The sequence below is a fragment of the Delphinus delphis genome, chromosome X (assembly GCF_949987515.2).
Source record: "Delphinus delphis chromosome X, mDelDel1.2, whole genome shotgun sequence".
Taxonomy (NCBI): domain Eukaryota; kingdom Metazoa; phylum Chordata; class Mammalia; order Artiodactyla; family Delphinidae; genus Delphinus; species Delphinus delphis.
Window position 1 is genome coordinate 82,319,080 of NC_082704.1, and position 13,045 is coordinate 82,332,124.

The 13,045-nt window shown below is 49.4% G+C and overlaps 2 protein-coding genes across 2 annotated transcripts; one reads left to right on the top strand and one right to left on the bottom strand.

Moving 5' to 3' along the window:
* Window positions 1–1,941: 1,941 nt before the first annotated feature.
* Window positions 1,942–4,303, top strand: HSD17B10 (hydroxysteroid 17-beta dehydrogenase 10). The gene is made up of 6 exons (XM_060001932.1): window positions 1,942–1,998; window positions 2,358–2,522; window positions 3,149–3,313; window positions 3,442–3,570; window positions 3,650–3,758; window positions 3,958–4,303. The coding sequence occupies exons 1-6, from the start codon at window positions 1,972–1,974 to the stop codon at window positions 4,146–4,148; spliced, it is 786 nt and encodes a 261-aa protein (XP_059857915.1). The 5' UTR covers window positions 1,942–1,971; the 3' UTR covers window positions 4,149–4,303.
* Window positions 4,304–4,406: 103 nt separating this feature from the next.
* On the bottom strand, window positions 4,407–12,190 carry RIBC1 (RIB43A domain with coiled-coils 1). Its single transcript, XM_060001931.1, is given in 7 exon segments — window positions 4,407–4,678; window positions 4,773–5,167; window positions 5,609–5,727; window positions 9,830–10,083; window positions 10,085–10,172; window positions 10,376–10,457; window positions 12,074–12,190. Coding segments are annotated over 7 exon segments (1,143 nt in total). The 3' UTR covers window positions 4,407–4,590.
* Window positions 12,191–13,045: the final 855 nt, after the last annotated feature.

Genomic DNA, 13,045 nt, shown 5'->3' on the forward strand with positions numbered 1-13,045 from the left:
TCCTCTTTTTAATATGTCTAAGCATAAGTCCTAAGGAATGCAGATCTCTTTATTAAATAAGTCTTTTTTTTTTTTTTTTTTTTTTTTTTTTTTGCGGTACACGGGCCTCTCACCGTTGCGGCCCCTCCCGTTGAGGAGCACAGGCTCCGGACGCACAGGCTCAGCGGCCATGGCTCACGGGCCCAGCCGCTCCGCGGCATGTGGGATCCTCCCAGACCAGGGCACGAACCCGCATCCACTGCATCGGCAGGCGGACTCTCAACCACTGCGCCACCAGGGAAGCCCAGGTCACGTCCTCTTGATGACATCTTCCAAGCCAATGGGATAGTAACTAGGTGGTTTACAGCTTGAGAGTTCCGGGAGGGGAGGTGACATTTAAGCTTAGCTCTGAATGACCAAACAACAACAACAACAACAGCAACAAATACAGTCATGCAAAGATCGGGGGAGAGCATTCCAAACAGAGGGAATAGCTAATTCAAAGATAACACAGGGGGGAGGGATAAATTGGGAGATTGGGATTAACATATACACACTACTTACTATATATAAAATAGATAAATAATAAGAACCTACTGTACAGCACAGGGAACTCTACTCAATACTCTGTAATGGCCAATATGAGAAAAGAATCTAAAAAAACAGTGGATATATGTATATGTGTAACTGATTCACTTTGCTGTACACCTGAAACTAACGCAACATTGTAAATCAACTATACTCCAATAAAAATTAAAAAACAAACAAAGAAGAACACAAAGAGGGCACTGTGGTTGGAGCATACTGGGCTCAGTGAAGAGTGCTATAGACTGCTGGGGGGCTTCATGTTGTTAGAAAGATTGTGAATCTGGTATTAAATCCTTTGATGAATATGGTGTAGTGACCATGAGTGTGGCGGTGGTCAACATTTAGGAGGCCCAGAGGGAAGTCTTCCTGGATGGGAAAACACAAAGGGAGATATTTCAGATAGATTAAACATACAACCGAATGAGGCTGAAAATGTAGACTAAGGTTATGGTCTGAAGACCTTGGTTTGGGGAGAAGTATACTTCCATAGAAAGAAATCAGATTAGATAGATTAGGTGGGCTCAGGATTCTAATTGGGATACTGGTTAAAAGATGTTCTAGGATGGTCTGGGTCTTAAATGACAGTCTCTCATTGAGGTCCAATCTGAAATGTTTCCAATCTCATCTGGGCTTTGGGGTTTAAAATAGGTTAGACAAAAAAGACAGTAGCAAAGGCTGACCTGATGAAAGATGTTTTTGGCTTCTCTGTTTATGCCTCTTTGGGTTTGTGCTTCTCAGCACCTGTCTCAGAATGTCTGTCTCCTAGCTTCTCTCTTAATGGCTCCCCACATCCATATCTCTGAGAATCTGTCGGTCATCTCTGTTCCTCTCAATCTCTTCCTCGACATGTTTCTCTGTACATGGCTCTCAGAATCTCCATCTTTGGATATCCATGTCTGGGTTCTAGAATCTGGTTCTTTGTCCCTTCCTTCGTGTGTCTGTACTGTAATTATCTCTTTTTCCAATTGAACTTTTTCCAACTTCCCTCTTGTAAGGCATGAACCTTTTATTATTCCTCTGGTTATCCCCAGTGCCCCGCACAGAGCCCGGCATATAGGAGTCTCTCAGATATAAACATATGAATGTTGAATGGAGGCTTTTTCCGAGGAGTAAGGTACACATGCTCAATCTCCTGTCCCCCTCCCCCCAGCGGAGCTGGCCGTCTGCCCAAAGGCCGGAGGTTGTGGTGGTGCGATGCTGCTACTCGTTGTTTTCTCCCCCGGGTGAAATAACTCTCGGCCGGGACCTTGCCTGGGCCTGCTCTCGGGTCTTGGACGCTAGCCGCCGGCACTCGCCGTTTGTCCTTAGCCGCGGACAGCCAGTCTCGCCGGCCCCGCCCCGCGGCTCTGCCTCGGCCAACCAGCGAGCGCCCGGCAGTCCTGCTTGTAGAGAGGCCGGCGCAAGATGGCTGCTGCGTGTCGGAGCGTGAAGGTAACCGGGTCTTCGTCCCTGCTTCTTGCCCCGCTGCACCTGCTGGGACGGCGCGGCCGTAGAACTAGGGGGCAGAGGTCGGTGCTGGCAGAAAGGGTTACTCTTATCGAGGCCTGCTGTTGCGGCGGTTGGCCTCGGGAGGTGAAGGTCAACTCTCTGGGGCACGTGCATGCGGGGTGTCTGGATGGGCTTCTGGGGTATGAGACACCCAGAGGTCCCATCGTTAAAGTGAGGAGGCACATCTGGGTCAAACCGCAGGGGTGACCAGGAGCCTCCCTCGCAGAAGCCTGGAAAATGGGCAGATGCAAGGGTGGGGGTGGTCTGTACAGTATAGTTGTTGACCGTGCCCCTCTTCACAGGGTCTGGTCGCCGTAATAACCGGTGGAGCCTCGGGCCTCGGCTTGGCCACGGCGGAGCGACTGGTGGGGCTGGGGGCCACTGCTGTACTTCTCGACCTGCCCAACTCGGATGGGGAGACCCAGGCCAAGAAGTTAGGGAAGAACTGCGCCTTTGCCCCAGCGGACGTAAGTGGGATTACCTCACCTCTCCCATGGGGTCCCTTTTCATAAGGGTACCGTCTATGTGGGCAGTGGACCCATCTCCTTTTCCCTTTTGGCCTGAGCCATTTTCAAAACGCCTGCGGTAAGGAATTTCTAAAGCTGGGTTTCACAACGGAGGGGTTGGGAATTGGCCATATCAGAATCTCTTCAAGGAAGTATGTATAGTTTGAAAATGCATATTGTGCCCTGTAATTTTATATTTACAAAGTCAAAAAACTTTTCGTGAAACAAACTACAGGAAGTAAAGCTTGACGAAATTATCTTAGCAGGTACGGGTACAAAAAAGCTAGTTTATCTTCATATCAATAATTCTCAAAACTTCTCTGATCCACAGCAGTTGAGAATCTCCAGGGGTATGTGAATTTATCAGAAGAGGGTATGGATTTCAAAAATGTTTTGAAACACTGCTCTGTATTACCTAACATTTTCACCTTTGTCCCACTCTTGAGTTTTCTTTCTCCTGGCCTCTCCCTTGCTTACACAATTCTCTTGTCACTCAAAGAGTGAACCTGCCTTGCCCTCCCCTCCTCAAGATTTAGTGGTATGTGTGTGATGGGAGATGAATACCTTCTCCACTTCTCCCTTTGAAGGTGACCTCAGAGAAGGACGTGCAAGCAGCCCTGACTCTAGCAAAAGAAAAGTTTGGCCGTGTGGATGTGGCAGTCAACTGTGCAGGCATTGCAGTGGCCAGCAAGACATACAACTTAAAGAAGAGCCAGGCCCATACCTTGGAGGACTTTCAGCGAGTTCTCAATGTAAGGCCTTAGAGGTTCTCCAGGGGTAGTAGTAAGAAGTATTTGGCTGTGGGTGTCCCCAAAGCTTTTAGGGGACAAAAGACTGCTTCTGCTTTAGGTTCTACACCATGTTTCTACTGGTCCTCCAGGTGAATCTCATAGGCACCTTCAATGTGATCCGCCTGGTAGCTGGTGAGATGGGCCAGAATGAACCAGACCAGGGAGGCCAACGTGGGGTCATCATCAACACAGCCAGTGTAGCTGCCTTTGAGGGCCAGGTGTGTGAGTAGGGGCAAGGCTTGTGCCTTGGTGACTTGTTGGGGCCCCTTCCCCCTGTGACCTCCACTCCTTCTCCAGGTTGGACAAGCTGCATACTCTGCTTCCAAGGGGGGCATAGTGGGCATGACACTGCCCATTGCTCGGGATCTGGCTCCCATGGGCATCCGGGTGATGACCATTGCTCCAGGTAGACATATCCCCTCCCTGCCACACCTGGGATTGGATGGGATCTGTGGGCAATTGAGAGGGGAAGGTATTTACCATCTAAACAGCAGCAGCCTTCTATCTCTGGGCATAGGGAAGCACCACAAGTAGGGTTAAGGTGAGGAGGGACCAGGTAAATATGAAAGCGAGGGTGGGTCTCTGACTCTGGTTGTCTTGTCTAGGCCTATTTGGCACTCCGCTGTTGACCACCCTCCCAGATAAAGTGCGCAACTTCCTGGCCAGCCAGGTGCCCTTCCCCAGCCGACTGGGTGACTCTGCTGAGTATGCTCATCTGGTACAGGCCATCATCGAGAACCCATTCCTCAATGGAGAGGTCATCCGGCTGGATGGGGCCATCCGCATGCAGCCTTGAAGGGGGAAGGCAGAGAAAACACAGGCTCCTCTGTCCCTCCTCTTCCTGGAGTACTCTACTCCAGCTTGGGAGGAAGCCCAGTAGCCATTTTGTAACCTCTGCCCACCAGTCACCCTTCGTGCCTAATAAAGTCTCTTTCTCACAGGGGAGCGAGCAGCACTGTGTGCTGGGGGAACTGGCATGGGGAAGAAAGGTGAATGGGTGAAGACTCTGACAGGGTTGCATGCTCAGAGCCCAGGGGTGGGGCGGGAAAGGCAGTACCTCACACCTTTTGTGTCCTATTACAACACGTGGCCTTGATTTTAGTGAATAACTTCATTACCTAGGGTCAAAGGTGGGGGTGCTGGCTCAGCTCTCCCACTGGGAAATGGATCATCTTCCTCTCTTGACTCAGCCTCTGTGAGCTTGATTGATGGAGGAGGGAGAGATGACCATCCAGAGCTCAGCGGCTGCTGGTGTTGAATTGCAAGTGATATTGGGCTGTAGGTTGATTGGTGTAGATTATTGAATTCAGATAGAAATCCAGAGGCCTCAGGTGATGAGCCTTCCCTCTCTCCCTGGCCCTTGCCATCCGTCTCCACCCTCCCTTGGCATTCATCCCTGCTGCCACCCCCTAGAACTCACTGGTCTTTTTGCTCCTTAGCCAGCTGCTGGTTGAAGGAGCCTAGTACCCTCCGAAATTCAGCACACAGCTCCCTCTCCTGCTCTTCTAGCTCCATTGCTGCCTGGGCCAAGCACATGGGCTGGCTTTCCCATTTGGTATCCAGTGCTTGTTCGGTCTGGCGCTGTGCCTCCTTTTCATGGTGTTGCACCTCCTGTACTTTCCTGATGGCAGCTCTCTGCTCTAGAATCACGCCCTTCCAGCAATAGGGCAGGACCCTGTGGGGAGCCATAGGGTTTTGGGCGACCTGGGGGTTCTCAGTCAGTACTTCACTTGTGATCTGGTTTTGGTTCTCCATGAGGTTGTCCTCCTGTTGGTGCTGATGCTCACGGCGCTGCTGCTTAGCCATCTTAGCTACCTGGTGGGGCCCCCAAATGTGAGCATTTGGATGCCCAACCTCAGGGAACTCTCAGTCACAGGGGAGGGGGAGACATGGCCCTACTCTCCTCCATCTCAGGGAGAGAAGGAACAGATACTGCATGGCCTTTGAGTGACTTAAGGTGGGGGAAGGGGTGAAATGGGCAGGGAACTCCCCTGCCCTCTGGAAGCCCTTAGACTAAGAGGCTGGGGAAGGGAGGGCAGTGTTCTGTTCTCAGGTCATCCTGAGTCTGGAGGTGGGGAAGGGGACCGTCTGCCCTAAGAGGGCCCTTGGGTGAAGGAGGAAATCCTCAGGTAGATGAGAGGGCTGGTGTTGATTCAAGAAGGGTTGTGAGGGGAAAGATGTGGCTGAGGTTCCCCAGGACTTTGTTCAGGGGACTGGGGAGAGCCGGGTGCACTGGATGGCTCTGGCCATACGTACCTGGGCCTTGTTGGCGTTGGCCATGGCAGACATTATGGCCTTGTGGCAGCAGTCCTCCAGCTTGGCCAGCTGGGTGGCCTGCAAGTCCATGGCTAGGCGCAGCTGTTCACTGAGCATATCTACACAGAAATATGGTCAGGGCACTGTACTGGCTTGCTGCATTTCTGGTTCACTCATTCAGCCATTTGTTCAGCAAGCTTTGTGGATGTATGTGTATGTATGTTTCGGAAGGGGGTAATGTCCTCGTTGGAGGGATGTGTGGAAGGAGGTACTCTTTGGGGCCAGGGATAACCAAAGTGACAGCAACAAGAATTTCTCAGGTCCCTCACTGAAAGATGCCTCCAATGGACCGGAGTCTCAGTGCAGCTCTGTTGCTTCTGGGCTGTGTGACCTTGGGGAAATCATTTCATCTCTGAGCCTCAGTCTAAGGGCCATGTGTTGGGTTCTGAGGATACCAATGAATTAGATCCTGTCCTCAGAGAGTTCCTTGTCTAATGGAGGAGATGGATCAAATGTAGATCATCGTACCACAATGTGGTAAGGGCAATGACAGAGATGTATGTAGGGCATTAAGAGAGCTTTGGGTGAGAGGAAGGCTTCCAGGAGGAGGTGATCCTTGAAATACATGTTGCATATAGTCAGAAAGGGCAAAGGGCATTCCAGGCTGCAAGCACAGCATGAGCAAATGTATTGAAACTTTGCTTCAATCCAGCCACACCAGTCTCCTTGCTGTTTCTAGAACATGCCAGACGTTCCTGCCTCAGGGATTTGCAATAAACGTTGCTCTTGTCTCATGCTCTTTTGCCTCCCTCAGGTCTTTGCTCAAATGTTACCGCCTCAGTGAGGCCTTCTGTCTCTCCTACCTAAAATTGCCACCTGCCTGCCCCCAACATTTATCCTCCTTCTCTGATTTATTTTTCTCCCTAGCATTTGTCACCATCCAGTATACCCTACATTTTACTTAATTATTTTTGTCTATTGCCTGTCTCTCTCCTCACTAGAAGGTAACCCTTGTGAAAGCAGGGATTTTTGTCTGTTTTATCCACTACCATGCCCTAGCACCTGCATCAGAGCCTGGCACATAGTGGGTGCTCAGTAAATATTTATCAAATGAATGAAGGGAGTCAAGAAACAGCATGGTCTGTATCTTAAATTACAAATAGTTTGCTCTTCCTAGAGCATAAAATGCAAGTGACTAGGGAGCTCTACAGGGGCCAGACTAAGGACTAAAAACTTGACCCTGAAGGTGGTGGGGAACATGGAAGGATTTTAAGTAAGGGGGGTGACACAGATCTGCATTTTAGAAAGCTCCTTTTGGTGGCCAGTATAGAGGACAGTCAGGCTGGTGGGAGACAGTTGATGTAGGGAAGCCATCTTGGAGGCTAAGGCAGTAGGCCAGTTGGGAGGGCTCAAACCAGGCCAGTGATGGAAAGGATGGAGGGGAAATATATGGAGGTTACATCAGCAGTACTTGATGGATTGGATGAGGGAGTAAGGGAGAAGAAAGACTTGGATGCTTTCCAGGGTCCTGGCTGGGATGACTCCATGCATCGTGTGGCCACCACTGGAACTAGAGGATACAGAATTTAGAGCAGGTTAGGGAGCACTGATGAACTGTTTAGGAAGCTGAGTTGGAGGTGGTCCGCAGGCACCTGGATATCTGATTCTGCAGGTAAAGAGTCCTCAGCACAGAGGTGGCGACATTTTAGCTGAAACCAGAATGAGGACCGAGGGTGCCTGAGGCAAGTATGCAGGGTAAGGAGTGCGCCAGGGACAGAGTCTCAAGAAGGAAGAAGTAGAAGGAAGAGGAATCCATAAAGGGCAGACAGAGGAGGAATGATCGGAGAGCTACAAGCAGAATGTGCTGTCACAGAAGCCAAGGAAGAGAGAGGTTCAAGAAGGAAGATGTGATCATAGTCAAGTGTAGCAAGAAAGTCCCAGTCAAGGAGAAAAGACTGAACAGAGCCTCTTGTACCTGATAACACAAAGGGCATTGATTTTAGTAAGAGCAGTGTCAGTGAAGTTGTGTGGGGAGAAATGAAATCTCAGGGGTTGAGGTGTGACTGGAAAGTTCAGAAGGAAAGAGCAAGTGGAAGCAGATTTTTCAGAAAGTATGGTTGTAAAGGAAAACAGCTAGCTCACAGCATCTAGAGGAATCACACAGTGGAGGGAGACTTTTGTTTTTTTCCTAAGAAGGGTTAGACACAAGCATGCTTACAGCCTTCACAGAAGGGGCCAGTGGAAGGGCAAGTGTTGAGAACCCAGCGGGGAGTACCTAAGGGAGCACAGCCTGTGTGGGAGGCAGGGGGAATGGGGTCCAGAGCATAGGTTGAGGGGTTGGCTCTGGAGAGGCACAGGGACACAGATTTCAGAGACTGGAGGGCGGGGGAAGGGAGGATAGGGGTGCCTTGTTTCATTTCACTCTTCGTAGCAACCCAGAGAGGAAAGATAAGCCCCATTTTTCAGATGAGGTCCAGAGGTGAAGTAAAATGCCCAAGGTTACACAGCCAGCAAGTAGTAAGTTGGGATTTGAATCCGGATCTCTCGAGGAATCAGCCCATGTTCCTTCCATGACATTACACAGACTCTCTCCCAGCATTCTGCTGTCCCTGTTGCCTTGCTCTACCTTCTCGTAAACCTGCCTGCTGCCATTGGGCAGCTGGCCCCTGGTTCCACTGCAACTGTTCTGACAAAAATCACCAAATACTCCTAATTTCCAAATCTCATTTACCAAATCTCATTTTCAAGTCTCATTCTTTTCCTATCTGAACTTCTCTGGGGCATTTGACGTTATTGATGACTCCCTCTCTGAAACTTCTCCCTTGGCCTCTGAGTTCCCAGTTTCTCATGGTGACTGACAGCAAGTGTGGCATAGCAGTCAAGAGTGCAGGCTCTGGAGCCAGCCTGCCTGAGTTCACTTCCCGCACTTCCCGCCTCCATCACCCACTAGCTGTATGATTTTGGGCAAGTTATTTAACATCTCTGTTCTTCAGTTTCCTCCACCGAAGATAGGGATACTACTAGTACTTGCCTCATAGGGTTGTCGTGAGGATAAATTGAGTTAATACATGGTAGAAAGCTTGACACAGTGTCTGGTACACAGTAAGTGCTCAGCAAAGGTTAGTTCTTCCTTTTGCTACCTGCTTTGCCTAGAATGACCTTTTCTCATTCCCACTCTCTACCTTGCCGAAATTGTACCCAACTTTCCCAAACTGCTTCCTGACAGCGGGCCTGTGCAAACCCCCTACCCTGCCTCCTTTCCTTTGTGAGAACTGACCACTCCCATATTGATGTTTCCTCCGTGTCCTATATATACTTCTATCACAGTATCGCTCATAGTACCTAACGCAGCGTTAAAGTATAGATATGTGCTGGTAAATGACTTGTGCATGTATCTTTTCCTCTTACTCTACACTGATTTTCTGGAAGGCATGGTTCTGTGGGTTCCTGGAGGGTAGGGTGCCTTTCTTGTTTACTTTGGTCAATTGTTCATTCAACAATGATTTATTGAGCTCCTGACACTGTGGCAGACAATGTACTAGGCAACTGGGATATAGGGGTGGAAATGAGATATGTGGTTCATCTTTAGTGAGCTGACATTTTGGAGAGAAGACAGACATTCCACAAATACTTTCAGATACTTAGTTACCTCTGTGATAAGCGGTATAACAGAACAGGGTGCTATAACAGGGGTGGTTTTAAAGGTGAGCAGTGTGAGTAGATAAGAGATGGTCCTTGCCTGTGAAAGGCTTACTCTAATGGAAAAGGGGGACATAGCCACAGATGTCATAGTAATATTGATAATAGCTACTGGTTATTGAGCACTGACGCTTGTGCTTTACTTACAGTATCTCATTTCATTCTCATACGAGCTCTTTGTGGTATGGATTCATTTCCTCATTTTAAAGATAAGGAAACTGAAGCACAGAGAGGAAAATTCATTTGCCCAAACCAGCTAGTAAGCAGCAGAGCCATTAGGTTTGTCTTCACTGTGCTGCCTCCAGGTAATGGAGTGCCAGGCTGATTGGGGATCAGTGGCTATACTGTCAGTTGATGAAGGAAGTCAGGGAGGTTGGGGCCTGCTCAGTCTAACCTTTCAGCATCAGCCCCTATGGGTAACTGGACCTCCCCACACAGTTCTGGTCTTCTGGGCGCTGTATCCAGCTCAGGATGACTCCCCACTAGGCCTCAGGTCACAGCCTGGAGGGCCCCGCTGCTTACCTGCACAGTTCTCCTCAACTCTGGCTTGCTGTTGCTCTTGCAGCGGCTTCTCCAGGCTGTGCATGAACTCTTCCTGCTGCATTCTCAGGCATATGGCCCTGTCCAAATCTTCCCCAGAGAAGCACTGCAGGCTGGTTCGGCCCCAGTGGGGATCATTGTCACCAAGATGAGCTGGAAACTCCCTCCAGAGTCGGTCTGAATCCCAAAAGTCAAGTTCATGCCTTTTCTTGAGCTGCTGCTTCTGCTTCCGAAACTTGCATTTTCTTGGCCAGCCGACCTGTCCGTTCTGCCTGTTCCTTCTGTAGTATCTGAGCCACCACATCATATTGCACCTGGTTGGTACCTGGGGGTGGTGGGTAGGGGCATGGAGAAGGCCCCACGGGAGGGACAGAGCCCACTCAGCACAGCCACTGTTCCCAAAGGTCAATCTGGTTTGTCTTACCACACCCCAGGCCTCAGGCCCCACTCCGAAGCAGAACTGCCCTGCCTTATCCCACTCGGCCCTTGCTTTTCTTCTTTGGCTGGTCCCTGGCCTTGGGCTTTTACCATAAGCTGCCACCGTGCTCTGCTTTTTTGCCTTCCTAAGCTTTTTCTCTTCCACCTGGCTGTTCAGGGCTTCAGCATCCACCTGATCCCAAAGAAATGAGTTAAATCAAGGTACGGGCCCAGCAGTGGGCCTCGAATGCTCTAACATAGACTGCTCAGAATTTACGTGCTTCAAAATCCTCCTATAGGATCTCCAGTACCTACTGGATAATGTTCTACCATCTCAGCATGATTTGTAAGTCCCTCAGTGGTCTAGCCTCTTCCTCTGTCTCCAGCCTCATCTCACCCTCTTCCCCTCTCCCACCCTCAGAAGCTCTGCTTACAGTTCCCTGCACATCTTAGGCTGTTTCATACTGATAGCCTTTGCTCCAGCATCTCCCTCCACTTGGAACACTCTTTCCTCCCCTCTTTACCCAAACTCTTATTCATCCCTTAAGACCAGCTCAGACTTCACTTTCCTGACCCCTCCAGCAGGTGCTACTCCTATAGAATCTAGGGCCCACTGCCCACACTATAATGAAGTTTGCCTCTATTGATTATCTCCTACACCAGACTGTGAGCCTGCTAATGCCAGAGACTGGGCCTTAGTCAGCTTTGTATCCCTACTGCCCAACCCAGTGCTTGGCACAGAGCAGGCCCTGAGGAAACGCTTACCAACTAGATCTCGGTCACACCACTCATCCACCCAGCCAGCAATCTATTTTTTCTTAAACTGTCAATATTTTCTCTTTATTTTGATTATAATTCATTTAAAACATTTCAAAATAGTGCAAAAGGGAATACAGTTTAGTGAAGAGTAAGTGTCCCTCCCATCTCTGTCCCTCAGGCTGGTTAACAGTTTCTTTCTTTTAAATATATTTATTTATTTTATTATTTATTTGGCTGCACTGGGTCTTAGTTGCAGCACGCAGGATCTTCGTTGCAGTATATGGGATCTTTTAGTTGTGGCATGCGGGATCTATTTCCTTGACCAGGGATCGAACCCCGGCCCCCTGCATTGGGAGCACAGAGTCTTAGCCACTGGACCACCAGGGAACAGTTAACAGTTTCTTATGTAGCCTTCCAGAAAGAGTTTAGGCATATGCATGCAATACCAAATATTCTTTTTTCTTTTTTAATATATTTATTTATTTATTTATGGCTGACAAAATATTGGCTATTGGGTCTTCGTTGCTGGGCGTGAGCTTTCTCTAGTTATGGCGAGTGGGGGCTACTCTTCATTGCATCTTGTTGTGGAGCATGGGCTCTAGAGCACAGGCTCAGTAGCTGTGGCACATGGGCTTAGTTGCTCCGCGGCATGTGGGATCTTCCCGGATCAGGGCTCAAACCCATGTCCCCTCCATTGGCAGGCAGATTCTTAACCACTGCGCCACCAGGGAAGCCCCCAAATATTCTTTATAGACTTCTTTCGGCTCCATTTGCCTGTCTCTTGAGAACCAGGCCACTTGGCCCCGAGCTGACTGGAGAAGTCAGCTGTCACTGGCTCCTCTAACCCCAGTCTCTTCCCCTGCACCCCCAGTCCCCTTTCCCAGGCTCTTCCCACACGTGGGGGGTGAGCGTTTTCACCCTCCTCCTTCCTTTCTAGCCCTACAGTCTGCTTGAATCAGGGAGGGGCTGTGATGGGCACTGCTATGTTCCTCTCCAGGTGTAAGAGTGAGGTGGCCCCTGGTCCAGAGAAAGTCCTTGCTGCCCACTCACCCGCATTTCTCTGGTCCACACATTGAAGAATTGGCTCTGTTGCTCCTTTTCTTGATTTCTTCTAGCCTCTATGGCTGCCACCTCCTTGGGATGTGGTGGTGGGTCTACCTTATACATCTGGAGCAAGAGTGAGGTGAATGGCCAATCAGTGCTAACCATCCTCCTTGACTACACCCCCACCCCCATTCCATTCTCCCCACAGTATCTTACCAGTTATTGATTCCTACTGATTTTACTTCCTGACATATTTCATATCTGTGTTCTCCATCTCTGCTGTCACCACCCTAATTCAGGCCTCACAAGCTGGTGCCAGACAGTATTCCCAGGAGCCTTACTGGCCTCCCTTGCTCTAGTGTTATGCTCTCTACCTCTTTCTCTGCCTTGGCTACCAAAGTGATTTTTCTGAAAGCAAATCTGACCATGGCACGCCTCAACTTAAAACCCTTAAAGGCAGCTTTAAAGCAAATGGTTCCCCAGTGTTTACAAGATAAAGTCCAACCCCCTTTGCCAGATTTATGAGTCTTCATGATCTGACCCCTGCGCACCTTTCCAAGTCTCAAACTCATTTACAACATCCCTTTTACATTATGTTCTACTTAGTTTTCCCCGTTTCAGTAAATGCCACCACCACTCCCCCTTTATTTTTATTACTTATTCTCCAGTCAAATGAAAGGCTAGAGGGCTTAAATTTGCCTGTGTTCCTTCATGTTTTGGGAGGCCCAGTTCTGGCACGTGAGCCAGCCAAAGCCACAGCCCAAACCACTTCTGCTAACTTAAATCTGATCATGTCTTGCACCTGCTTAAAATCCTCCACTGGCTTCCTACTGCACTTACAATCAGATCCAAACTCCTTACTGTGGGCTTTCAAGATCTGGTTCCTGCACACCTCTCCAGTTCATCTCATGCCTCCCTATCCCTTGCTTACGGTGCTCCAGGCACACTGGCTTCCTATCAAGTCCTCCAACACTACAA